The 26,499-nt window shown below is 37.0% G+C and overlaps 1 protein-coding gene across 2 annotated transcripts in view; it reads right to left on the bottom strand.

Moving 5' to 3' along the window:
• The window catches only part of HSF2 (heat shock transcription factor 2), a 34,349-nt gene extending 8,113 nt beyond the window's left edge, over window positions 1-26,236 (bottom strand). For both annotated transcript variants that reach the window (XM_062186704.1, XM_062186703.1), the window contains exons 1-10: window positions 26,045-26,236; window positions 13,991-14,099; window positions 13,716-13,843; window positions 12,772-12,896; window positions 10,124-10,199; window positions 6,896-6,957; window positions 5,500-5,587; window positions 3,571-3,719; window positions 2,883-3,122; window positions 1,871-1,976 (exon numbers count right to left, since the gene is read on the bottom strand). In XM_062186704.1, coding sequence (XP_062042688.1) covers window positions 1,871-1,976; window positions 2,883-3,122; window positions 3,571-3,719; window positions 5,500-5,587; window positions 6,896-6,957; window positions 10,124-10,199; window positions 12,772-12,896; window positions 13,716-13,843; window positions 13,991-14,099; window positions 26,045-26,137 — 1,176 coding nt within the window. In that variant the 5' untranslated portion in view covers window positions 26,138-26,236. The remainder of the gene's footprint in view (window positions 1-1,870; window positions 1,977-2,882; window positions 3,123-3,570; window positions 3,720-5,499; window positions 5,588-6,895; window positions 6,958-10,123; window positions 10,200-12,771; window positions 12,897-13,715; window positions 13,844-13,990; window positions 14,100-26,044) is intronic.
• Between the last annotated feature and the right edge of the window lie 263 nt (window positions 26,237-26,499).

The raw sequence follows: 26,499 nt of genomic DNA, 5'->3' as shown, positions 1-26,499 counted from the left end.
TACTTAGTATGAAAAAACCAAGACGATGGAGGTAACTTAGGATCAGAGTATCAAGCAAGAAAATACAGGGTTTCAAAAGAAAATGAATAAAAAAGAGATGGGTATTTATTTCTAAAGTTTTATAATGAAGCAGTTAGAGAAACAGAAGGGTAAATGAGAAGAGCAAGAAGTCAAAATACTTTTTTTTTTTTTTTTGACATAGTTAGACAGTGAGAGAGACAGAGAGAAAAAATACTTGTTTTTTAGATAGAAAAAATAGAAAAGAAATAGAGGCAGAGGACAGGACCACAAATTTGCTTGAGAGCAGAAGTAAGTACTTTTTCCAAAACAGGATATGGCTTATAGGAGAACCAGGGCACAGTCAATTATTCTCTGTGAATAGGAAGCAGTTGGCTAGGTAAGGTCTTCAGGACAGATTAAGTGCATTAAACATTCCAAAGTTAAAATGGTCTAGTTGGATTTATAGGTGGCCAGGATTATGAGATTTTAATTAATTCTTAATGATCTAAGGAACAGATACCCTGAAAGTTTCCTGGATTCAGAGTAGGGACAAAGGTTAATTGAATCAAGGAAGGCTGTCAGCTTACTGTTAATAAGTTGAAGTATGTCATCAACATGAATGCTCAATTTACTTAAGATGATTAACAAAGGTCAGCATCGAAACAAAATCTTTCAAAAGTGAAATCCATCCATCTGACAAAGATTGATGAGAAGTAGAGAAGATGAAAAACTAATGAAATGAGATTGAAGAGTATGAAGGTACAAATGCCTTTTTGCCTCACTGAGAGGCCCTTAAAAGGGTTAAGACTATAGAATCTCTGGGGCCAGTGCTGTGGCGCAGTACCTCCACCTGCGGCGCTGGCATCCCATATGGGTGCCAGTTCTAGTCCTGGCTGCTCCTCTTCCAGTCCAGCTCTCTGCTATGGCCTGGGAAAGCAATAGAAGATGGTCCAAGTCCTTGGGCCCCTGCACCCACATGGGAGGCCGGAAGGAGGCTCCTGGCTCCCGGCTTCAGCCTGGCTTCAGACGGGCGCAGCTCTGGCCGTAGCAGACATTTGGGGAGTGAACCAACAGAAGGAAGATCTTTCTCTCTGTCTCTCCCTCTCACTGTCTGTAACTCTACCTCTCAAATAAACAAACAAACAAACAAAAAGGCTATAGAATCTCTTTCATGTGAGAGAATCTGCATTACATTATAAGGCAGGAAATAAACAGAGGGGCAACAAAACTTTTTCAGAATAAAAGAGATAAGAACAAGATTCATCTGAGTGGGAACAGACCATCTAGGAAGCTTTAGGTAAGGAAGGATGCAGCAGCAAGTACAAGAGGGAAGACAGCAGGAAAGGTGGTAAGTGCCAGAAATGGTAAATAAGGATTTAAGTCCAGATAATATTAGTTACGTTTATAGAGATGATGGTGGTAACTTGAGCAGGGAAAACATAGGACCTAGGAGATATGAAACTATTAAAAATAGCATACATAAAAAAATTTGAGTGAAAAATGCTAATTCTCAAAGTATCAGAAAGTATCTCTATGCTGTTTCCTGGCTACAACTAATTTCCAAGGATCTCTATTCAGTAACAATTTATTCTGGAGCAAAACATAACAAAGCAACAAGTCCAGACAAGACCTAGAATTAATATGAATATTAAACAGAATTGTATGCTATTCTGAGGCGATTAACTGAACTGCCACTCAGAGGCAAGCAGTCATCACACTCCTTCAATATTCCAAATCAATCTGTTTCATTCTTTTTGATAAATAAAAACATTCATTTAAAAAAAATTAAAATTCAAAAAAGCTGTATTGATATTTAAATATTATACATAAGTAAATTACCAGTACAGCAAATATTAGACAAAGTACCTACATCAACCAGTAGATCTGGGTCTATGCTAAACTGTCTTCCTGAGAGCATGGCTTGGAAGTCCTCCAAACTGCAATCAATACTGTCAAGATAATCCAACAGTTCAACCCTAAGAAACAAAAGATTTCATAAAAGGATCAAATATTAGGTTTCGTTAATCACCATTTGCAACCTTGCTAAGCAAAATATTCCTAGTTATTACTAAATCTTTACCAGTTCTCAAGAATGTAGTCAGAATTTGAAATGCTTGAAAATCTGAACTCATATCCTTTACAGAAAACTTCGTATTTCCTGAAAAAAGGTTCTGCAACAACACAGCCTAATTTACCTTTTTCTTCTATACTATTATAAAATGTTTAATCTCAGGGTGGCGCTGTGGCACAGTGCCAGCATCCTATATGGACATGAGTTTTGAGTCCTGGCTGCTTCACTTCCAATCCAGCTCCATGTTAAGGTGCCTGGGAAAGCAGCAGAGGATGACTCAAGTCCCTGGACCCCTGCACTCACCATGGGACACCCAGATGAAGCCCCTGGCTCCTGCCTTTGGCCTGGCCCAACCCTAGCCGTTGCAGCCACTTGGGGAGTAAACCAGATGGAAGTTCTCTCTGTATGTCTCTCCCTCCCTCTGTTTAATTCTTTTAAATAAAATTTTTTTTAAAATAAAGAGCTTAATCTCATCATTTATATTACTATTAACTACCAGTTTTCTTTGTGCTATTAAGTTCCTTAGGAGACATTATATTATTTCACAGTGCTGACACAAACAGAAATACACAAAATAACAAGCACCTTATGGACACTCAAAACAAGTATTTTATTAAAGAAATCCAAGGAACTGCCAGGAAAATTCCAAGACTATTCTTGGGATGATTAAATTCCTTTCATTACATAGCTCAATCCTGACCAAGAGAGGATACACAGGTTTAGCAATGAAAAGGAATATCACTCAAACAGAAACAGAAAGTGAAGTGAATAAAGCAAATTTAATTTTAGACACATTTAGATGAGTACTCACTTTCCCAAAAGATTGATGTTATCATTCAAGATGGAATCCATCATGGTTACAGGATCTTCTGTGGTCAGACTAGATGAGCCATTTAGCTGGATGGCACTAGACATGAGAGGGCTAGTGCCATCACTGCCTGAACTCACGGATTCTCTGGCTTGTTCACTCTGCTCTCCACTCTGAATGACAGGCGCATATTCATCTTCATTGTCATCTTCAACAATGACAATATCAGGGTACTGATTACAGCTAGATTAGTGATATGAGAAAGAAAAATCCATTACGTTTCAGACAAACTCAATAAATCTACTGCATTTACTCAGTCTCAATGGAAACTCTCCTTCCAACCACATTTTTAATTTCTTGGGCAGGTCGCTTAATCAAAAATATTGACACTTCATATATAAACGACCACAAAAAAAAAAAAAAAAAAAGAAAGAAAAGTATTTAACTCTAAAATAAAAACATCAAATAATTCTCATTACTTCTTTGCTCAAGGGGAAAGAGTAGGGATGGCTTTATCTGGCTGAATAACTTGGCTTAATTATCACTATTTAGTTTAATAATTTAAAAATGGAATAAATATGTTTAACAACAGTGCTTTAACTTGTTTACAAAGAAAAATTTTACAAATTTAGCTTTTTACAAAGAAAAATGACAAATATTTTCATAAACTTTTATCTCACAAACTCCTTACCTGGAAGGATCAGAAATAACATCCTCATTAGTTTCTGGAATAACTGGGATATTTTCTTCATCTGCATTATCATCAGTAACATCATAAATAATGATATCATCTGAAATCCGCTCTCTTGGCTTTAAGCCTTCAGTCCTACTGTGTGGAACCTAAATAGTGAAGGAGAAAAATATATCTAAAAACCAAAATCATAGTAACTACAAAACAACATATCATTTCACAACAGGGCATCTATCATTTACTAAATCATAGGGCTACAACGGTAAGCAGAACAGGCCTGTCTTCTGCCCTCATGGGACTTATGTATTAACTGGTATTAGCACCACCAACTCACATGAGGTATATTCTCTGCATTCTATTTTCTACTTTATTTATTTGACAGGCAGAGTTACAGAGAGACAGGGACACAGAGAAAGAGAGACAGATCTTCCATCTGTTGTTTTACTCCCCAAATGGCTACAACTGCTAGAACCAGCCCAGGCCAAAGAAAGCAGGCAGGAGCTTTTTCCAGGTCTCACACATGGGTGCAGGAGCCCAAGCACTTATGCCATTGTATGCTGCTTTCTCAAGCACATTAGCAGGGAGCTGGATTGGAAATGGAGCATACCAGACTCGAACCAGCACACACATGGGATTGCCAGCACCAAAGTGGTGGCTTTACCTGTTACACCACAGTGCTGGCCTCTGCTTAATAATTTTATAGTAAGGGATACTGAGTATGGCATGCCTAAGAATATAAAGATCTTCAAATTTGAAAGTATTTTTTATACCTAGAGAGTTAAAAGTCATAGGACTTCACCAGAAATCTTAAGCATAACCAGAAATAACTAGACCACTACGCTGATGGGAATTTAATTCATGTAAGCTACTCTGCTTTGAAATGTTCTACTCTTATTCACTAGAAGAAAAAAAAAGTCAACAATTTCAGAGTTAAATGTCAGCCTGATTTTTAGCAATTTTTTAAATTAAAATACAACTGTATTCAGGCCAGAACTACATTAATTTAAAAAAAGTTCAACTCTTTAAAGCAAATGAATATCATTATAATTCAAAAATATATAATTTCAAGACTAGTAATACAGAAAGCAATGATGTACTTTAAAATGTATAAATGCAGTTAAATTTAAAAATATTCACTCACTTATATAAGCCTTCAATCCTAAAAAATAAGTATGCTTAATGATTTACAAACACAAAGGGAAATCAGATGTAGAGTTTGATCTATCAGAGAAAAATATCTTGACATTTCCATTATAAATCTCAAGCAATATTTAGAATGCAAAAATTTGAAAGTAATAATGCTTATGAGACAATAAAAGTCTGGACTCTGAACTAGTTTGTAACTGCATATAATTTGAAAAATTAATCTGTGACAAAAACTGAAGGTAAACAAAAATACTTTATAATTGTTAGAATAAAAAGTATTCTAGTCTGCATATTTATCATAAAAGCTGTAAAGAAAATAAACAATAAAAGAATGCTAATTACATCACACTATCATAATTACATCTTGTTAAATTATTATATGGCACAGAAATAAATTAATGAAATCTCTAGTAAATAACAAGAGCAATACCAAGTAAAAATGTCACACTGTAAAGTGATACATTCAAAATATTATCATCTATAGAAAGTTCAGATATATAGAAAATAATACCAAATATTATTCCTAGAGTCACACATACAAAATGGCTGCAGTAATGGTAAATACTGATTCAATATAATGACTACCTCTAGGGAAAATACTGGGAGACAGGAGGAGAAACAAACCTGGCAAAAGGCAACTGGGACTATATTTGCAATGATTTAATAAAGCTGGGGATGAGCACTTGGATTATTATTCACTGGACTTTTCTGCATTCAATACTGCCATAAAAATTTAGTTTAAGACAATAAATGTAAAAGAAACTAATTTTTAAAAAAAATTACTTTGTGATGGTGATTATCAGTTGGTTCTTTGACTATATGCTGAAACAGATTCTTCTTTGGGGCTCCATTAGTGTTTAGCAGTAGAGGCCTGAAAATCAAAAGAATATTCATGCAGTTCAGCGAAGCAAACATACAAGCAATTTAACTGCTTCCAATAATTTGCTCAAGTATAAATTCACTTCAATAATTAAAAGTTTCAGTAAGGCCATACAATTAAGTCTTTACAATGATATACCTTAAGAAAAGAAACTGGAAGTTAAGCCCATCTAGGACTATTATTTATTTTTTATTTATTTATTTTCTCTATTTATTTGACAGGCACAGTGAAAGGGTGAGATCTTCCAACCGCTAGTTCACTCCTCAAACGGCTGCAATAGCCAGGGCTGGGCTGAGAAGAGCTGAGCCGAGGCCAGGAACTCCATCCAGGTCTCCCATGTAGGTGGCAGGAATTCAAGTACTTCAGTCATCATCTGCTGCTTCCCAGTCCCCACAGCATGGAGCTGGTTTGGAAGCAGAGTAGCTGGGACTAGAAGTGCTAGTCCAATACAGGATGTGGGCAGCACCTTAACCTGCTGTACCACAAATGCCCATCCCTAGAGGTCTCTAATTTTTCTATACTACTTTTGTTCTAAATATACAATAAACTACTCATCCAAATATACTTCACTGCCTAGTGCACTATAAAACTCTTTGTGAAATGTATTAAATAGTTAAAAAAATTTTTTTGAGTTTTTCCAACTTATGGCCTCTTTTTAAAATCTCTCTTAATCAGGTCTCTTAATTGTATTATTATTATTTTAATACTGTTAATGAAAAATGGATTCTTTATTAACTGTATGTCCATAGAGTGACCAATTAGGTTATCCTTATCTCTCAAAAGTATCAGCAGGATGACAGCAGTAGGAAATACAGGTTGATCATTTCGACTCTAAGAATCCAAACGTCTAAAGGTGGGACAAATGGGAAATTCCTTCTAACCTCATGTGACAGGTCATGGTGAAAATGTGGGCACACACATGGCTTATTCAAGGTCTCAAAGTGAAAAAGGATCATCCTAGCCCTTTCAATTGTAATATACAAGCTTTGTTCCATATATAATATTAAAAACATTGTGTAAAAATATCAGGCTGTGTATAAGCTGCATATGAAATATAAATGGATTTTATATTTAGACATTAAGTCTCAACCCCAAGATATCTCATTAGGTACATGCAAATATTCCAGAACACTTCTGGTCCCAAGCATTTGGGTAAGGGATCTTGAGATGTTAAGGTATACTTTAACAAGGAAGGCTATTTTGGGAAAACTGAGCAGATGTGGGCCATTCATTCATAATTACATATTATAACGTCTGATTGTCTACAATAGGTAAAAATGTTTTATTGTAAAAACTTACCTTTTACGTTTCAAACTCACAAGTTGGTTATTCTGAACCAATGTAACAATAAACTGGACAATCTGAAAGGAAAATAAAAATAAAAATTATTCCATCACAGCCTCTTTCTTCACTCTAAATTTAAAGCATCTTATCAAAGTAATTCAGACATATATCACTCTCTTCAAACTCATATAATTTCTCACATATTAATGTTTGGAATTTGTATACATCTTGTAATTGATGTCTAAAGAAACATACTAACTTCTCGGCAGTTATTTGTTTTGATGATAAGCAGCAAACTTGCTTGCATGTACAGATCCCAACTGTTTTATTTAAAATACTTTCAAGAAGATTACATTATGATATGCATATGAGAAAAGTAGTGTTTGACAGCCAACATTTCTCTTACATCAAGTAGTACAATTACAGGCAAAAGCAACTGCCAATTTTCTAAGGAAAAAATAATAAAATTTCACATTAAAAAAAGCTTTTGACTGATTTCATAAAGATTACTGTTGAGACACATCTGTCAAGGCTTCCTGCTGAAAATCAATGGAAGCTGATTTAACCATCAACATTTGATTAAATTTATAGGAAACCCTATGGAACGTATCAAGGTATGCAAACAAGTCTTCCATATTTTATAGCAACATTTATTAGAATGTGGTCCATGTTTTAGCAGTGCTGGATTAGGAATTTGTTAATATTCAAATTCTCAGGCCCAACACAGAACTGCTGAATCTGAAATTCTGAAAATGAGACCCAACAATTGTGTGTTTTAGCAAGCCTTCCAGGTAACACTGATTTGAGTCTAAGAACCACTAGTGGTTTTAAGAGTATGCCTTGGAATTATATTGTAAAATGCCTATCATAACGTAAACAATGTCCTACCTAAAAATGGTACAAAAAGTGAAAATCAGAGTAAACTTTGAAGAACAGAATATCACTGAGAGACTGAGTTAAAGCCAAAAGTAAATGGAGTACTTTTATAGATTCTGTGGAAAAGACTTGCTTGTAAGTTTTATAAAATATAATTATTAAACTGTAATACTAATGCTGCATTCCTTCCAAGATAGGCTACTAATGTTCTGCTTTATAATCAGTATCAATTTTCAATGGACAAAGATGGACACATTTTAACTGAAGACTTACACACTATTAGAATTTATCATAAAAAGAAGGTTAGCCACTAAACTGTTTATTCAAAATAAAATGCTGACAGCGATGTAAAGATTTTCATCTGGAGAACAATTGAATTTTAACTTTTTTTATTTACAAATGTTATCACAAATTTCTCAAAACATTAGTGATTGAATTTATAAGAACATGAATCACTGGCTAAATTTTTTCTGAAATTCATTCTGTGTATCAGTTCTAACACTTTTTGCATCATGTTAATCAGGGTATTTTTTTTTTCACTTAAGATGAGAGATATAACATTTATAGCATCTAATGTCTGTACCTAACAAGTATTATAACTGGTACTTCACACTTATTATTCTCAATTCAAGAATAAACAGTAAATGGTAAAGTTAAGAATCAATTTTAGGAGCAGAGAAAAAAATCACTGCTTGTTGTCATGATGTAAAATTCATTCACCACAAAACACAGAATCAAATTCAAATTTGAGTATTCATGAAAAATTCAAATGTAATAACCATTTACCAATAATCATTGCTTTCAGAAAACAAAAATCTGTAACATAAGGAGCATTTCAATATTTAACCAAAGCAATGTTTTCTGAAAATCAACATTTTTTTTCCCATAAAGTACACACAGGTACATATATCATTTAAAATAAAATATTCTTTACAAGGTTGTGCATTAGAGTAAGCTAACAGAAGTTTTAAAATATATGTATTTGGACTAAGCATCTTGAATTGGATTCTTCTACATTCAACCTTCACATACATGCTGGTGTTTAAAAAAAAAAAAAAGAGGCTTATCTGTTTTTGATGTTAGGCCAAAGGCTGTAGCTGCTATTCATCTCTGCTCTAAGCCTGCTCTGCTAGACCCAGATCCTATCAGTCATAGCCCTATTTTTAGCTCAAGGGCCTTCTGAGCAGGAACAAGCTGAAGCTCCCCCAACTCCCAAAAAAACTTGTGGCTTAAACCTAGAGTCTAGTTTACACATGAGCAAAAAATAACTGTCTTAATTACTACTTTAATGTTTCACCTTTTATTAATAAATGAAAGCTCATAAGCAAAAATCAAATAACTACAGAATATAACGGAAGGATTCAAATTTCTCCATCAATTCTTAGCTCAGATGCTAAAATCAAGGTTCATTTTACAATATATCAACTGCTTTTCTGCCAAGACTAATAATGGCATATACTGATACATCATATTTTGAACTCATAATTTGTTCAAACGGTTTGAAAAATTTCAATTTATCATCTGGGACATAATTATACCTATTACAGTTTTCTAAAAAAACACACACGTACAGTAAGGTTATGTTTTATAAATCAAAATGGAAAAAAACTAATAATAATGTATTAATTAATCATGCTCCTAAGAATAAAGTATCTTAAAGTTGTTGGATGAGGCTAAAGATCATTTGTCAAAGGCTACTGAGACATTATCTAGGAATATGGAAAGATCATTTTTAGCTAGTGAGGAATTGCTTTTTGTTAAGAAACAAAGATACGGAAGTACTTTAGAAGGTTTGTAGAAAGTGAAATTAGCCAGCGCCGTGGCTTAACAGGCTAATCCTCCGCCTTGCGGCGCCGGCACACCGGGTTCTAGTCCCGGTCCGGGCACCGATCCTGTCCCGGTTGCCCCTCTTCCAGGCTAGCTCTCTGCTGTGGCCAGGGAGTGCAGTGGAGGATGGCCCAAGTGCTTGGGCCCTGCACCCCATGGGAGACCAGGAGAAGCACCTGGCTCCTGCCATCGCAACGGCGGCCATTGGAGGGTGAACCAACGGCAAAAGGAAGACCTTTCTCTCTGTCTCTCTCTCACTGTCCACTCTGCCTGTCAAAAAAAAAAAAAAAAAAAAAAAAGTGAAATTAAAAGAAGTACATTTCGATGCAAAAAAATTTGACAGCAATGCATTTTCCATGAACTTTTTGAAGACTCGTCTTAAAACACTTTGGCCTAATTTGATTTCACAGTTTTACTTTCATGTGTGTACTCAATACATAAGAAGCCAGGGTCAATCAGTGACTATCCAAAAGAAACTCTTTTGGGTTACAAATTCATTGAACAAATGCAGCATATTGTCATAGGAAAGGGGCTTTTTACCTTTCGAATAACTTGTTGCTGTTGTGCATGTTTTGCTCTTAATTCTGACACCTCCTTCCAAAGGGATTCATTCTCACTGTATTATAATGGTTTAAAAAATTAAACAAAAAGATTCAGTCAGAAAACCAGGCCTCAATATCTGTAATTAAGAATACTAGAAAACTTAACTATACTGGTGTTTAATAGACTATTCTGTATAGTTTTAAAAGATCTGGAAAACTTTTGTTCAAATGTAATTGAACCAAATGGTAACCTGACACAACTTGAGAATCATTCCTTCTTCAATATATGTAGTATCTGCTACTCCTGGCAATATATATACAAAAGCTTAAGACATAAACCTACATCCATACAGTAGAAGGCAATTTACAACATTTGACAATCTAGCTCATTACTTTTCATTTAAATACTAAGTTAACCTTTCAAATGCAGCTGGCAAGTGAATTCAGTCCTCCTGAAACACTATAGGAAGAAAGGCAGTGACACTCACCCAACACTTACTACACTCCAGGTACTCTACTAGCTTTTAGGTGATTCTCTAAAAACTGCCAAGAAAGGAATCATTCTCTGTATTTTATAGAAGATGACACTGAGATGCATAGAATTGAGGGGATTTACCCAAGATAACCTAACATCTGTCGATTCTGAAACCACCTTAGCTATAGTTGAAAGTTTAATTTTTAAATAAAAAGTAATGAACCGGATTGTCAAGAAAAGGGAATTGCCTAACTTCTACATGGGTGTGGACCTGATTCTCAAATTTTTGTATATATATTTGCCATGAGCAGATTTTTCTCAAACACAAACTATTAAAATGTTTGTATAACCAATCATATGACAAATAATATTATCAGCAGTAACAGCTTCTTTTCCTTCATTCACCATGTTTACTTGAAACTGTACTGTTATTAAATGTCAGCAGTGTTGATAACGCTGAGAAGGCATGCAAGACAATATATGTATTAAATGCTTTAATTTCCTACTTTTTGTTACATCTCTACAAAAGCCACCTTCCTAGATCGGAACTATTACCAAGGGAACTGTGGACTTATATAGGGAACTGTGGACTTATATACAGAAGTATTAAAATAGACACTTTAATTCTTCTTGAATTACCATAATTTTTCTGATTCCTATTTAAAGATGCTACTTGCCTACTAAAAATACATAGAAGATGGTTACATTTCAGACTTAAAAGGATGGCCTGGGACTCCCTTTCATTAAGGGTTAAACTTGAGATTCAAAGAATTGTGTCAAAGAGCAGATAATAAGCACAAGATAAATATAGTGAAAAGCATAAATGGTTAAATAAAATACCCAAAATAGGAAAAGTGCAAGGCTAATTCAAAAATGGAATAAAAGTCCAAGGTTAAACTTTTAATAAAAACATGTGAGTAAAGAATAACTAATGGCTCACATTTGAAATAGAAGATAAAAATACATAAAATAATTATTCATGGGACTTTAAGGGAAAAGCCCAGCTACTTACCAAGAAAAATAATATACATCTATTCTATATAAGTTATTACGGTGGCAAGCACACTACTAACAAATGCAGTAAAAAAGAAAAATGTCTTTTCTGTAGATAAAATGTTTGTATAACACTTCCACAATCTATGTGAAATAAGTATCTGATAGGGCAACTCTCTCAAATCTTTTCCTATTTTTCTGTGCTCTATTTATTCCTAAGAGGTAGGCCACGCAGAGGAATCTTGAACTGTCATAAACAGAAAGGATGGGTAATATGTAAGATTCAAAAAAAGAAAGAAAGAAAACCATTTGTTCATTCCCCAAATGACTGCAACAGCTGAGGCTGGCCCAGGCAAAAGACAGGAACTGGGAAACTAATCTGGGTCTCCCACATGGGAGTCTGGAATCCAATTACTTTAGCCATCACCACTACTTCCCCCAAGTCAGCACTGGTAGGAAGCTGGAAGCAGAAGTTGGGAGTTGGCCATCAAACCCAGGCATTCCAGTATGGGATGCAGATATCCCAACTACTAGGTCAAATGCCTGCCCCACATAAGGTTATTTTATGGCTTGCATGTCCTTATTGGTGTGTTAACACAACAGGAAATTAACTTTAGTATCCTATTTCCTACACCAACTTAAAAATATGATTTTGGGGGCCGGTGCTGTGGCACAACGGGTTAACGCTCTGGCCTGAAGCACCGGCATCCGGATGCTGGTTCTAGTCCCAGCTGCTCCACTTCCAATCCAGCTCTCTGCTATGGCCTGGGAAAACAGTAGAAGATGGCCCAAGTGCTTGGGCCCCTGCACCCATGTGGGAGCCCAGGAAGAAGCTATCTATTTTGGAGAGGGTGCTTGGCATAGCAGTTAAGACACTAGTTGGCCCACCTGCACCTCAGCTCTACCTGCAATTCCATCTTTCTGCTAATGATAACCCTGGCCCAAGTACTTGGGTAACTGCCACCCATGTGGGAAACTCCAGTTGAGTTACTAGCTCCTGGCTTTGGCCTGGCCCAACCCCAGCTGTTGTATCTGGGGAGTGAACCAGCTGAGGGGAGATAGCTCTTCCACCCCTGCTTTCAAATAAATAAAATAAATATATACAAACACAACACACAGCCTGCAAACCCTAACACACATCCACCTGCCATATTAGAAAAACATTTGGAAATAATTACCTTTTTAATTCAGAAAGCCTGGACTCAATAGTTTCTTGTTTGATTTGAACCTTCTGAGCACTACTAATAATTTTTGTTAAATCCTCCTGACGAATTTTATTTTCTTCTGGTTTTGAAGATGAAACCTTTTGAAGGCAAATTTAGAAAAACAATTACTAAACATCCATGACTGCAATGCAAAGCTTCCCTATTATAAGAGGTTCTTCTATCTGTTCATTAAGTGAGATCTGGTTCCAAAAACCTCAGGATGGAACTTCAGGGAAAGAATAAACTTTATAGTTTAATGGGAGAGGAAGCAAGGAATAATCAGTTTACTTTTTCCCCCAATGTGCAGAAGTTCTCACAAGCAAGAACATCTTAGGATCTCTATTTTTCTTCCCTTCTGCCAAATTACCTGTAATTTTCCCCTGCCTCTTTATTACAACATTCCACATTTATTTAAACGTATGCAACAGCTGAACGCAGGACCATTTCTTTCATGGTCTGCCTGCCTTTTATGAATTAATTCTTTTTTAAGCAAAAGATACCATTCATTCAAAAATGTATTACTAAATTCCTAATATATACAAGAGACTTACTCTGGTCATGGGCTATACAATAGTGAAATACAGAAAAAGCCCTCCAGAGAGCTGATATTTTATAGCAGAAAGTTGTTTTCAGCTAACTTAGAAAAAATCAACTACCACATTACAATGGGTGACTCTTCACCCTAGTAAGAACATACTTTTCTTTCCTCCAGAAAGTGTCTGAAGCCAGAGCCCTCAGTTCAGTTTTATAAAGTGGATGGGAAGAAGAGAAAATAATCACACTTTATTAGTTAATTCATCCCAACAGCAGCACCTGTGTCTTTCTGCAGTTCTTAATTTTAACAGCTGACATAAAACTCCTGGTAGAGTATACTAAATGATAATATACTAAATTAACTCGTGTTAACAATAGCTTACCTTCCTTTTAATGTTCTCCAACAAGTCATCCTGGCCTTGTTTGAAGTAAGGATGCTGAAATTCAACAGGACCATCTCTTTCCTGCTTTACAATACCTGAGTCAATATGTACAACTTTACGGAAACCATCTGAAAAAGATTTAAAATTCAGATGACAAAATAACAAAGTCAAAAATTACAGGAACTCGTATGGAATATATTTATCATCTTAAGAGAAAAACTGATTTTAACAGTGGTTAATAACAGCACTCCAATTAAACTGCTTCCCATACTCACACATATTCAGTTGCCTCACAAAGCTTGCCATGTTATTGTGCTTGAAGTATTTTGGAAGAATTTCTTTTGCAAATCTCTGTTCATCCAAGACCAGAAAACTTTGGCCATTCTGAAAACAAACAAAGAAAAAGCCAATTAGTCAATGTCTTCTAACATACTAAGATTATATAAACCCCAAACCTGTCCTGGACACTCATTTCATGATATCCTCAGACCAGCATTCTATTCCTGATGATGGCAAAAAGAAACAAACTACAATTAATTGTCAAAGTGCAATTAAGATTTTGATGTTAACTTCAAAGTTCAGGAGTATGTCTCAAATCAAAAGCTAATCATATTTTATGGTGAAATATTAGAGAAATTTCCATTAATCAGAAACAAGAAAAATATCATATCTAGCCAGTGTAATTACTTAACATTGTTTTAAAGCTCATACAATTAGATAAAAATAAATTTTAAGAGGAATCAGCTTATTATTTGCAGTATATATAATGTATCTTTGTACAACTAGATGAAAACCTGTAAGAGAATTCATTAAAATAGCTGGCTATATTAAATTAAAAGTCATTAGTATTTTTCCATAAAAAAAAGACAATTAGAAACTTTCTACAAAAATACAGTAATAGAACAGAATGGTACTGACAAAAGGACAGACATATCGATAAATGGAATAACACAGCCCAGAAATAACCTCTGTCAAAGGATTTTTGACAAGAACACATCAAAACTATTTAACAGGGAAAGGACAGTCCTTTCAATATAATGGTGCAGGGCGAAGTGAATATCCATATGCAAAAGAATGAAGTTGGACTCTTACCCGATACCATATATAAAGTTAACTCAAAATATATGAAAGAAGTAAATATAAGAGCTAAACTTTAGAAAATCAGAAGAAAAGCTTCATGACACTGGATTTGGCATTACTTTCTTGGATTCGAAACCAAAAGTATAGGCATTCAAAGCAAAAAATTGTCAAATATGACTAAATAAAATTTTAAAACATTTGTTCAAAGAACATGATGAATAGCATGGAAATGTAATCCACAGAGTGTGAGAAAAGATTTGCAAATCGCGTAATATTCACAATAGGTATGTTCATAAAAGACCTACAATTTAAAATAAGCAGTAAAAAAACAGCCTGATTAAAAAATGAGCAAAGAACAAGTACGCATTTCTCCAAAGAATATATACAAATGGCAATAAGCACATGGAAAGACACTCAAAATCAATGATTACCAAAAATAAAAAAAACAAATATGGAGAAACCAGGACTGTTGCACATTGTTAGACAAGACGTAAAACAGTATGGCTGCTGTGGAAAACAGTATGGGGGTTCCTCCTATGACTCAGAAATTCCAGTTGTAAATAGATTTGATTAATCAAAAATATGAAAGCAGGGCTTTGAACACATATTTTCAGCCCTTTTTTATAGCAGCATAATTCACAATAACCAAGAGATGAAAGCAACTGAAGTGTCTACTAACAGATGAATGGGTAAACAAAATGTAGCATAAACTTAAAAATGTTACTCAGGGTTACAAAGGGAAGAAATTTTAACACAAACTACAACTCCCATGAACCTTGAAAATAATATGGTAGGTGAAATAAGAACTGTAAAACAAAGCACGGATGTGAAGTTACAATCCAAAAAAGATGAAAAACATTCAGAGGCTAGATGGTAGTGATAACTGTATAACGTCAATGTACTTAATGCCATTTTTGGATACCTACAGTTACAATGGTAATTTTACATTAAGTATATTTTGCCACAACTTTAAAAAACAAATTGAAATTAAAATTGAAAAGATACTAATAGAAAAATGGAAAGTATGTAAAAATAACATTTAGTGCCGGCGCCGTGGCTTAACAGGCTAATCCTCCACCTTGCGGCGCCGGCACACCGGGTTCTAGTCCCGGTCGGGGCACCGATCCTGTCCCGGTTGCCCCTCTTCCAGGCCAGCTCTCTGCTGTGGCCAGGGAGTGCAGTGGAGGATGGCCCAAGTGCTTGGGCCCTGCACCCCATGGGAGACCAGGAGAAGCACCTGGCTCTTGCCATCGGAGCGCAGGCCGCAGCGTGCCTACCGCGGTGGCCATTGGAGGGTGAGCCAACGGCAAAAAGGAAGACCTTTCTCTCTGTCTCCCTCTACTGTCCACTCTGCCTGTCAAAAATTTAAAAAATAAATAAATAAATAACATTTAAAAAATATAAGAATACTTCAAAAAGCTTGGAGAAAGCACATATTAAAAAACTATGCATTGATTTCAATCTTTTTCACCAAGATAAACATCTTTTAAGTTCATTTCCACAACTTTCTGAAGTACCCATTATACAGAACCTTTAAGAAAATATTAAAAATGCAGACAGATATAAAGAATACAAATGCAGTGCTGTAAAGCTCTCAATTCTCTTAAATTAAAAAAAGATTTTTAGAGTAGAAATAAAGAGATGCTATCAGGGCTAAATATTAGGAACTTAAGCTTATGAATATTTGTGAAAGAAATTACAGAATAATAAAAAAAAATGCTGAAAACAATGGGAAGGAATGTTAACTCTATTTTATACTGATAAAATTAGTGTTTAAAAGAGTTTGTATTGGGCCAGCCTTGTGGCACAGGATCCCATAAGAGCACCAGTTCAAGTCCTGGCTGCTCCATTTCTGATCCAGCTCCCTACTTATGTACCTGGGAAAGCTGCAGAAGACAGCCTGAGAACTTGGGCCCCTCCCATCAATGTGGGAGACCACTTCCAGGCTCCTGGTTCTGGCCTGGCCTAGCTCTGAATATTGTGGCCTTTTGGGGAATGACCAGGGGATGAAAGATCTCTTTCCCTCTGTTTGTGTTTCTGTCTCTGTCTCTCTCTAATTCTGCCTTTCAAGTAGATAAACAAATCTTAAAAAAAAAAAAAAAAGTTTAGCATTAATAAAGAGGTAATTAAATAGATGAATGGACAGAACAGAGGACAGAAGAAAATCTACTTGAATATTTAAGAGGTAACAAATAAGGATGGCATTCAAATCAGGGAGTGAAATCCGGAGAGAAAAGCTTTATTTAATTAACTTTGCACTTGGCAGGCAAAAACAAAAGCTCAATGCTACCTCATCTTTACAACCAAGCTTTTGGAAAAATAACATAACTGAATCTGTAAGACATACAAATAAAAATTAACAAATTTATTCATGGAGACTGCTAGCTTCCTATCTGCTAGCTTCTTATCTCTATTGTTCTCTACTTGCATACTAATAAGTACACAGTTTTGTTTGGTGAAAAACTCAATGTGAAATTTAGAAGCATATGGTCTCTCTCATAACTGAAAAAATGTACAACAAAATAAATAATGATTTTCCTTATTAGATTGATATGTCCATGTTAGCAGTTAGATAAATACCAAAACTAAAAATGCACACATCCTTTCCTTTCTAAAAAAAAAAAAAAAAAAAAAAAAACAAAACAAAACAAAAAAAACTTTCCTTCTACCCTACCTTACTTCCCTTTCAATCTACCTATTCAGTTTCCTTAATTGTGAAATTCACTAGTTATTTCAAATTCTTCTCCAAAAGGACCATCCATTTACTCTTGCTAAAAACTAGGTTTAGTTTCCACACTCTACTGACACCATTTAAAAAGACAAAAATGACAAATTTATTCCTCTTTTCAGTCCTGGTCTTCCTGTATCTGTCTACAGAACCTTAGTACTATTCACAATTTCCTTCTTTTCGGTTCTACTCTCTAGATTTTGAGGCTACTGGGTCTCCTTTCTCTCATACTTCCTTTAAGTTTTCTTCTACTCATAAAAGGTAGGCATTTTTTTTTATTTTTAGATTTTTATTGTTGATCATGGCACCTCCTGTATTATTTCCTTAGAGCCCCAGGAGTAAGGAACATCTGGCCTACAGGCTGTTTAAGGCCTGCGAAATTATTTGTTCCTACCAAGCCAACTGCATAAGAGACTGAAATTCGATAAATCTATAGCCTGCTAGTTTTTAAGTTGAAATTTTGTACGACCTGCAAATGATGTTATAAATATCCAAATAGCCCTTAGCAAAAAAAGGTTCCACACTCGCTTAGACAATCTCCACCACATCAGCATTATTGATTTTATTTATATCAGTATCACATCTATACCTCTGGCTCTACCTCAAATTTCAACTTCAATGTGTAATTGTTTACATTTTATACAATGTATTTTAATTCAATATTTTTCTACACTTTCAAAATGTCCATTTCAAAACTATTTTCTACTCTTTCCCTTTCGCCCACTACCTAGCTAAGTTTGAAATAAAAATAGTTAAAAATTCTCAATATTAACAGAAACTGAAGGGAAAAACATTAAAAATATTTCCTCTTAAAATTAAGAACAAGACAAAAATCCATTAGTCACTGCTTTTTTTCCAACACTCTTGAGGTCTTAGTCTCTGCAGAAAGAAAACGAACTGAAGGCCTGATGTTCAGAAAGGGGGAAAAAAAAAAGAAACAACTGTCATCCACAGCTGCTATGGGGATACATTTAGGGAATCCAAAAATCCAAATCAGTAAAATTATTAGCTCACTGACTTATTATCAATATGCAAAAACTATATTTCTAATGTAGCTAGTAATGCATGGGTAACAGAAGACTAAGCTGGTTTGACCTTTTTGGAAAAACAATTTATAGTGTCTTAGGGTTAAACACTTCATACACTATTTTCTAGCAATTTATATGGGTACACAGACCTCAGAGAAACTCCTATATATATATACCAGAAGTACACTCATACAAGAATATTCATAATAGCATATGACACAGTTGATTATCTCTTTCTTGAACCATTTTCTGCCATTAACTTTTACAATTTCACTCCCTTAATGTTTCTCCTTTCTCAATAACCTTCATCTGCATCTTCAGTTCCTTTTATCTTCCTACATGATTTCACTCAGTCCCATGGCTTTATCATTTACAAACTCCAAACACACCCTTAAATTCAAAGTCTCAGACCCAACAATCTATTAAATATTTCCACTTGGACATCTTAAAATATGGAACTTAGGGTGTTCAGAAATATTCAAAAATATTCTAAGCACTGTATTGCTCAACCCTTTTGAAATTAGGTGTAGCCATATGACTAAGTATGGTCAATCAACTGTAAAAAAATGAAACGATTTTCAAATACAAATTAGTATCCCTTATCTGAATGCTTCAACTAGTAAGGTGTTTCAGAAGTATTTCAGATTTTGGAGTATCTGTATTGACTTTACTTAGTTGAGCATCACTACTCCCAAAAGCTGAAATCCAAAATGCTCTAAAATCCAAAAGCTTTTAGTGTCTTGTTAGCATTCAAGATTCAGTTTTGAGCATTTTAGATTTTTGAATTAGGGATGCTCAGTTAGTAACACTAGTGATCCATTTTTAACTTCAAAGTTTAATTTCATAATGTATATGGCTAAACAGAGCTAAACAAAGCTGCACTTCTCCTAATCTTCCCCATCTCAGCAAAAGGATTCATCTTGTTGATCATGCCAAATCTATGAGTCACTCTTAATTATTCTTTGTCCCTCCTCTAAATACAGCCAATTATTAGCAAGTCCTGCAACTCTGCTTTCAAAATAGATATTAAATCTGACTACTTCTCAAATTTATACTGTTACTACCCTATCTCAGCCATCATTATCTTCAATATCATTCTGGGAAACCCTGATAGTTTTATAGATTTTCAAACTTCTTATCACTGCTCTCAGGCCCTATGCCATTCGGCCTACCTCCCTTCTCACATTCCCATTCTCTACAGACCCACATTAGCATTCTTGCTTCCTTCAACATGGAATACTTAAGGCCTTTACATTTGGCATTACACCTTGGCATCCATCTTTATTTCTTTATGTTTACTTATTTGAGAGGCAGGAAGACAGGGAGATGGAGAAGGTACAGGGAAGAAGGAAAGATAAAGAACTATTTTCCATCCACTGGTTCACTCCACAATTCCTCCAACAGCTGGGGCAGGCAGAAGCCAAGAGCCAGGAACTCCATCCAGCTTTCCTTCAGTGAGTGTCAGGGACCCAAGTACTTGGGCCAGAATCTTCTTCAATCTAGGTGCATTAGGAGAAAACTGGATCAAGAGTTGGAACTCAAAATCTGCACTCTAATATAGGATGTGGGCATCCCAAGCAGCAGCTTAATCACTATGCCACAGAATGCCGCTGGCCCATCCTTTTTAATCATTCAAGTCTTTGCTCAAAAACGCCCCCTTCTCAGGGAGGCTTTCCTTCTCAGCCTACCTAAAACATATTTACAAAACCCAGACAGCTTACATGCCAGTTATCAACTACTGCTCCAAATTTATTTGTTTGTTCTGCCAACATGGAGCTGGATCCTCTATCTTTCTTTTCTATTTGCTATGATGTTAATCTTCATCAGCAGGGGATACCAGAGAGAAATCACTAGAGGAAGTTGTTCTTCCTGGTTCCAGTGTGTCCTTGGCAGGCTTCTGGAGGTTCTCAGTACCCAGGTCTCACAATGCAGGGCAGTCAGAAGTGCTCAATGACTACCAGGTTTTGCTGGCACACTTTCTCCCTGGGAAGGTTTACAAGATATCTCCCCAAGAACAGTTTTCCAGAGCACTCTAGAGCAGGGCTTGACAAACTTTTTCTTAAAGACCACAGAGTAAATATTTTAGGATTGTAGATTACAAGCTCATAACTCCATTTTTGAAAAGGAAAAAAAAAAAGCAGCAATATGTAATATGTAAATAGCCTGGGCATGGCTATACTCCAATTAAACTTTATTTATAAAACAGCTAGTCCATGGGCTGGTCCATTGCCAACTCCTGCCCTAAAAGGCATATATCTTAGCAAATTTTAAAGGAACAAATTCCAGTAGGCTCTGGAGGTAAAGTGCATCGACAGCCCTAGCATTCAGTGAGACATGCCCATATTCACTCCAACTAGATTGGGATAAAACTTAGCACTGAGATAAAGAGTTCTTACCTGGACACTGTATCTCAGACCTGGTAGTGGATGTTCTTTAAAATTAATACTTATATTCTTTAGTTTCTTTACTCCGATTTCTTTGACGTAGTAAGCCTATTAAAATTTCCCTGTTTGGGGGGTCAGCGCTGTGGTGTAGTGGGTAAAGCTACCACCTGCAGTGCCAGCATCCCATATGAGCACCGGTTCAAGTCCCGTCTGCTCCACTTCCAATCCAGCTCTCTGCTATAGCCTGGGAAAGCAGCAGAAGATGACCCAAGACCTTGGGCGCCTGCACCCACATGGAAGAAGCTCCTGGTTCCTTGCTTCAGATTGGCACAGTTCCAGCTGCTGCGGCCATATAGGGAGTGAACCAGCAGATGGAAGACCTCTGTTTCTCTCTCTGCCTCTGCCTTTCAAATCTTAAAAAAAAAAAATTCCCTTGAAAATACTGTGTGGTTGGAAAGAGCGTCATAGTGCAGCAGGTTAAGCCACTGCTTGAGACACCAGTTTGAGTCCTGGTTGTTCCAATTCCAATCCAGCTCCCTGCTAATGCATCTGGGAAAACAGCAGATGGCCAAAGTGGTTGAACCCCTGACATCCATGTGGGAGACCCCAGATTGAGTTCCAGGCTCCTAGCTTAGGTATGGCCCACCCCAGGCTGTTGTGGCCATCTGGGGAGTGAACCATCAGATGAAAGACTGATTGATCTCTAACTCTGCCTTTCAAATAAATAAATATTAAAAAAAAAAGAAAAGAAAAGAAAAGAAAAAATACCGTGTGGCTTCTGTCTTGCTTGGATCCAAATCTAGATACTTTGTTTACTCTTATTTTCCTTAGAGCATTTACCACTAACTGAATATATATTACTTGCATTTTCTTGCTTTTTGGTTAACAGTCCAGTATCCTCCACTAGAATATAATACGTTCCATAAAAGTAGGCACTTTGGTTCACTACTGAACAAACTCCTAGTATGTCACACACTTGTCATAAAAGATTTCAGAACAAATTCAAGTCTCTGTGACTAATTTACTAAATGAATCTTTGGCCAAATGGACCAAATTACATTTTTAGAATTTCAACTCTTGGGTTATATCAAATGGAAGAGTGAATAGCTCTTGACTATGCTCTCTTTCATATATATACTCCACAATCACTCTTATCATTCCGTGTCTTTACTTATGGCTCCTTCAGTCCTTCAGTCTATATTCAAGTGGAAAACCTGAGTGAAAAAAATTCCACCTGCCATCTAAAACTGCAAGGCTTAAGGAATGTAACACACAACATCCCCTTCTCTCTAAACATTTGACAAGGGAAAGAAAGCCACTACTGAGTGGGGTAGGAAATAGCTACCCACCTTCTCCTTAAACCTTACCCATAAATGTTTCCAAGCTACCAAAGAGTAGTAACAGTTGGTTGGTACTGCCCAAGTTAATCTCAAAATATTCTTACTAATAATCTAATTTCAGCCACATTACTTTAAAACATTTTCAGAATAGAAACTTCAATAGTCAATCTATAACTTCTTATAGAAGTTTACCACCAACCAGTGCTTCTTAGTCTTCAGTTCATTCTCTTATGTACATAAATAAACTGTAAGTCAGTCTTTCAACCTTTCTACAGATCCATCTCCACTGTATTTTATCTCTATTTGAACATACTTATTCTTGCTTTCATTTGGGGATATGGGAATAATACAGTGGTTCCTGTGATATTCAAAACAGCACTACTGCACTGGTAAATCTAAGAAGACTACCACTCAAATTCATCCAAAACAGCTAGAAAACACTGGGGAAATTCTGCTTTTGCTACCTCTCCCTCTTCCTGATTCATCTCTGCTGACTTGGGAGGGAAAGAAAGTAGAGAATGCCAAAGGACACAAAAAAGAAAAAATGGGGACAGATGGGTATGAGGTGTTTGGTGGAAATCACTTGGTCTTATTAAATAATCTGAAGAATAGACAAGGGTAAGAACATAACAAAACAATGATCTTTTAGCTCTTCTTTCTTTTATTATAGTAATTCACATCAAAATACACTAAATTTTCACTAACAGTAAAGAATGTTCTTCACCATCAATGGCAAGAACTTCTATTTAACCTCCACAACCTCTTGTCTCCGAGTATCAAGTTTCCCCAGTTGCTTCCAAGCTAAACATGTGTCATCTCTTTAGGCCCTTGTTACATTTAAAACTGCTTTAGGCTATTAGGTTCTCTGACAGTACCATTTCTGTCCTTGATTCTGGCAATGTATTGCCTACCAGAGCCAACAGTAACTATATAAAATGTTGAAATTATTGGGATTTTTTTTTTAATGGGAGAGGGAAGGAAGGCATAAAGCTTGTTGTTTTGTTTTGTGGGTGAATATAGAAAAATTTGAAATGTAACATGTACAATATTTTTTAAAGACAATCGCTCTAAGGACAATTTTATAGTCAATAACACCTTGAGAATAAATTTGATCAGAGTATCTAATTATGAGAATGAAGATATTTCACTTTTCAATTTTGGCATATGACAAGTTTCATGGAAAACTATAAAGTTATATAAGTTTTAGGAATATTAAACCAAGCTTTCCAAAATGTATCTGGTAAGGGTTTTTCTTCCCTTGCTTTATACTCAAGCTAGAGGAATAAATTATTTTCCACCAGTAAAAAAAATGCATAAAAAATTGTCTGGTTCCCAAAACATCTGCTTCTTCTAAAAGGTCTTAATACGATTTTCACTCAGATAATACTAAATTACCTCAACAGAAGTTCACCACAACAAGTTTGAAGAAAACCAGAAATAACCATAAATAGCAACTTTTAAAACCTGAGAGTAACTTATTCTTTTTCCACCTAACATCCTTGTTTAATTAAAGTTTTACCTTGCACTGCTTCCAGAAAAATCTGTGGAAGAGCAAAAGCAAGATAGTTGCCGTAACCACCTAGGCCTGGCCCTAGACATTTATCCAGAACTATTCCAACTTGTGGAGGGCAACATCTTGATATAAAACTAAATATGGTGCCAAGCTGTGTTAAGTTTAATGCTTAAGGTGTGAGACTGACCTGGAAGCTGAGAAATCTATGTCAGAGTCCTTTCTCCAATCTGGGCTAGTTGTGTAATTATGTACTAGTAACCTATCCTGTCCAACCCTCAAATCCTTATCTATACAAGGATGAGACTAAAAACTAGATGATCTCCAACATTTTTTTCAAAAACAGTCTTACCTTTATCATTCCTACTACCCTCACTGTATTTTCCAGGGATATCACTGCTTCATTAAACATTTATTAAACATCTGTACCTCTGGCATACTGACCTGAGTTTTACATTTTGATTGTCCTGTTGGCATATTAGAAAATGGGTAGTTTAAAACATATGATTAGACTTAATAATGGGGTGAGAAAGATGAATAACTTGTTTGGCTTACAATGCATAAAATAATGCAGATTGGTATAAAATGCCCTATACTTGATACTGCCCAGAAAGTAGGAATATTGATAAAATATTTTGGCTACTAGAATTCATGGGATCTGTCATTGACATCAAAACCAATTATCAATATATCTAAGAACCATTTCTAGGTAATAAAAACAAGATCCATCCGGGCTAAAAAGGTTTGATAAAGTCAGCTGGAGTGAGGAGAGAATCTTAGTCAATCTCTAACATGAATACGTGGCTTAGTAAGTCTGTGCCGATCCATCCTTGTCAAGTTTTAATCCTTCTGAGTGATGAAAAGCATGAGACATCTGTTTATTTTAAGGACAAGCTAGTGGCTGGCTCCCTTATTTTTACCTTTCTTTGAACAACTGTACAGAACTCATCAACTCAATACACACATATCTGGGGGGTGAGGTTATGTCTGAGTAAAAAGATAACCCACTTGATAACACTGATCACAAGAAAATTAAACCTTTCAAATTAAACTTCATGTACTCAATATTGTGCTCCCTGTTACGACAAATAAAACTGAAAGTTCCTTGTAACAGGAAAAGGAGAGAAATCAAAGGGAGGAGGGTAGATAACATTTACTCAGCACTTAACAGGTGCCAAGCATTATGCAGGTAGTTTTCACTTACCCTTCTCAAGAACTCCATAGATGAAAATACCTCCCCCCACACACACCAACAAGGGCTCCTCGACAATAAAAGAACCCAGTCCCCTTCAAAAAAATTATTCCAACAGCCTAGAAGTATCATAATGCAAACGCATTATAAGATGTACTCATTCTTAGAATCTTTGTAATTGGAAGTAGGAGGGAATCCTGAGGTCACCTAGGCAACCTATGGACGTTTTGATGATGAAACTTGGGCAAGACAAGATCAGGGGCTCAACTAAGGTCACCTTTATTTAGAAGCAGAGTTGGGATCAAACCAGCAATCAGGGCATCTATATACCACTCGGCTGGTAACTAGTGAAGTTCAGTGATTCATTTTAGCTACTAAGCTATCGAACACCCGTCTATTAGCACTTTTTAACACAATGATCATAAAAATCCATTTATACAAATGGCTCACAATCTCCAAAGCCTAGTCTGTCATTTTCTACGTAACATTTTAAAAAACCTACGGATAAACTAACATGCGTTTGAACACATGCCCACTTCCCTGACTGCCCTCCTCATCAAAAATCCCAGATACAAAGCTGAGTGCGTGTGTGCAGCGCGCGCCCGTGTCACCAGGGTAAAGATTTCCTCCGACAAATCCCCGCGTGGACGATACCGGCCCGGGGCTCCCGCTCCTCTCCCGCTTCGTTCCCCGCGCGGAGGATGAGTGTGCAATAACGTGGCTTCCGCGCCCTCCGCTCGCCGGCTGCCTGGCTCTGCCGGGCTGGTTCCGAACGCTGACCGGGCCGGACCGTTACGGGGCCGCCTGCGCCGCGCCGCCCCGCGCGCCGCCCCTCCCCCACCGCGGCCTGAGACGCGCGGCGCCGGCCCGGCCCCCGCGGCTCCCCGCGCGAACAATACAGGGGGTCCCCGGCGAGGCCGAACGCCAAGGCCCCGCGTCACACCGCCACCCGCGCGCCCGGCCGAGCGCATCCAGCCGCAGGCCGCGAGAGACCATCCCGCGGCAGAGAGCGACAGGGAAGAGACGGTTAGTTCGGGGGTTCGGAGGCCGCCGTGCTCCGACCCTACCTGGCTCCAGGTGATGAACTCGTTAGTGTGGGCTTCCTCCACAAGCGTCCACAGCTTGCTGAGAAAAGCCGGCACGTTCGAACTCTGCTTCATTGTTAACGAGGTGCAGGGATTCCAAATTCTACACCCGAACGCAGCGGTAGCAAAGGCGGCGGCGACGGTGGCGACGGTGGCGGCGGCGGCGGCGGCAGCTGCTCCCGGAGAACGCCCACAACGCAGGCGCAGCAGCTGTCGGGCCCCGCCCCCCCCTGCCCCGCCAGGCGCGCTGCGAAGCCGGGAAGCCGGGCGGCCGCACGTGACGGACGGGGCTCCCTGTGCTCCGCCTGCCGCACCGGGCGCGCGCTGGTCCAGGTCCTGGCCAATCCCAGACGCCAGCCGCATCACACTGAAAAATGATTGGATGCTGAGTCTTGGAGGGGTGGGAGCAAAAGGGGGCGCTGCCTTCTCATTCGCCT

Source organism: Lepus europaeus, chromosome 3, assembly GCF_033115175.1.
Source record: "Lepus europaeus isolate LE1 chromosome 3, mLepTim1.pri, whole genome shotgun sequence".
NCBI lineage: Eukaryota > Metazoa > Chordata > Mammalia > Lagomorpha > Leporidae > Lepus > Lepus europaeus.
This window is presented reverse-complemented; position numbering and strand designations above follow the sequence as displayed.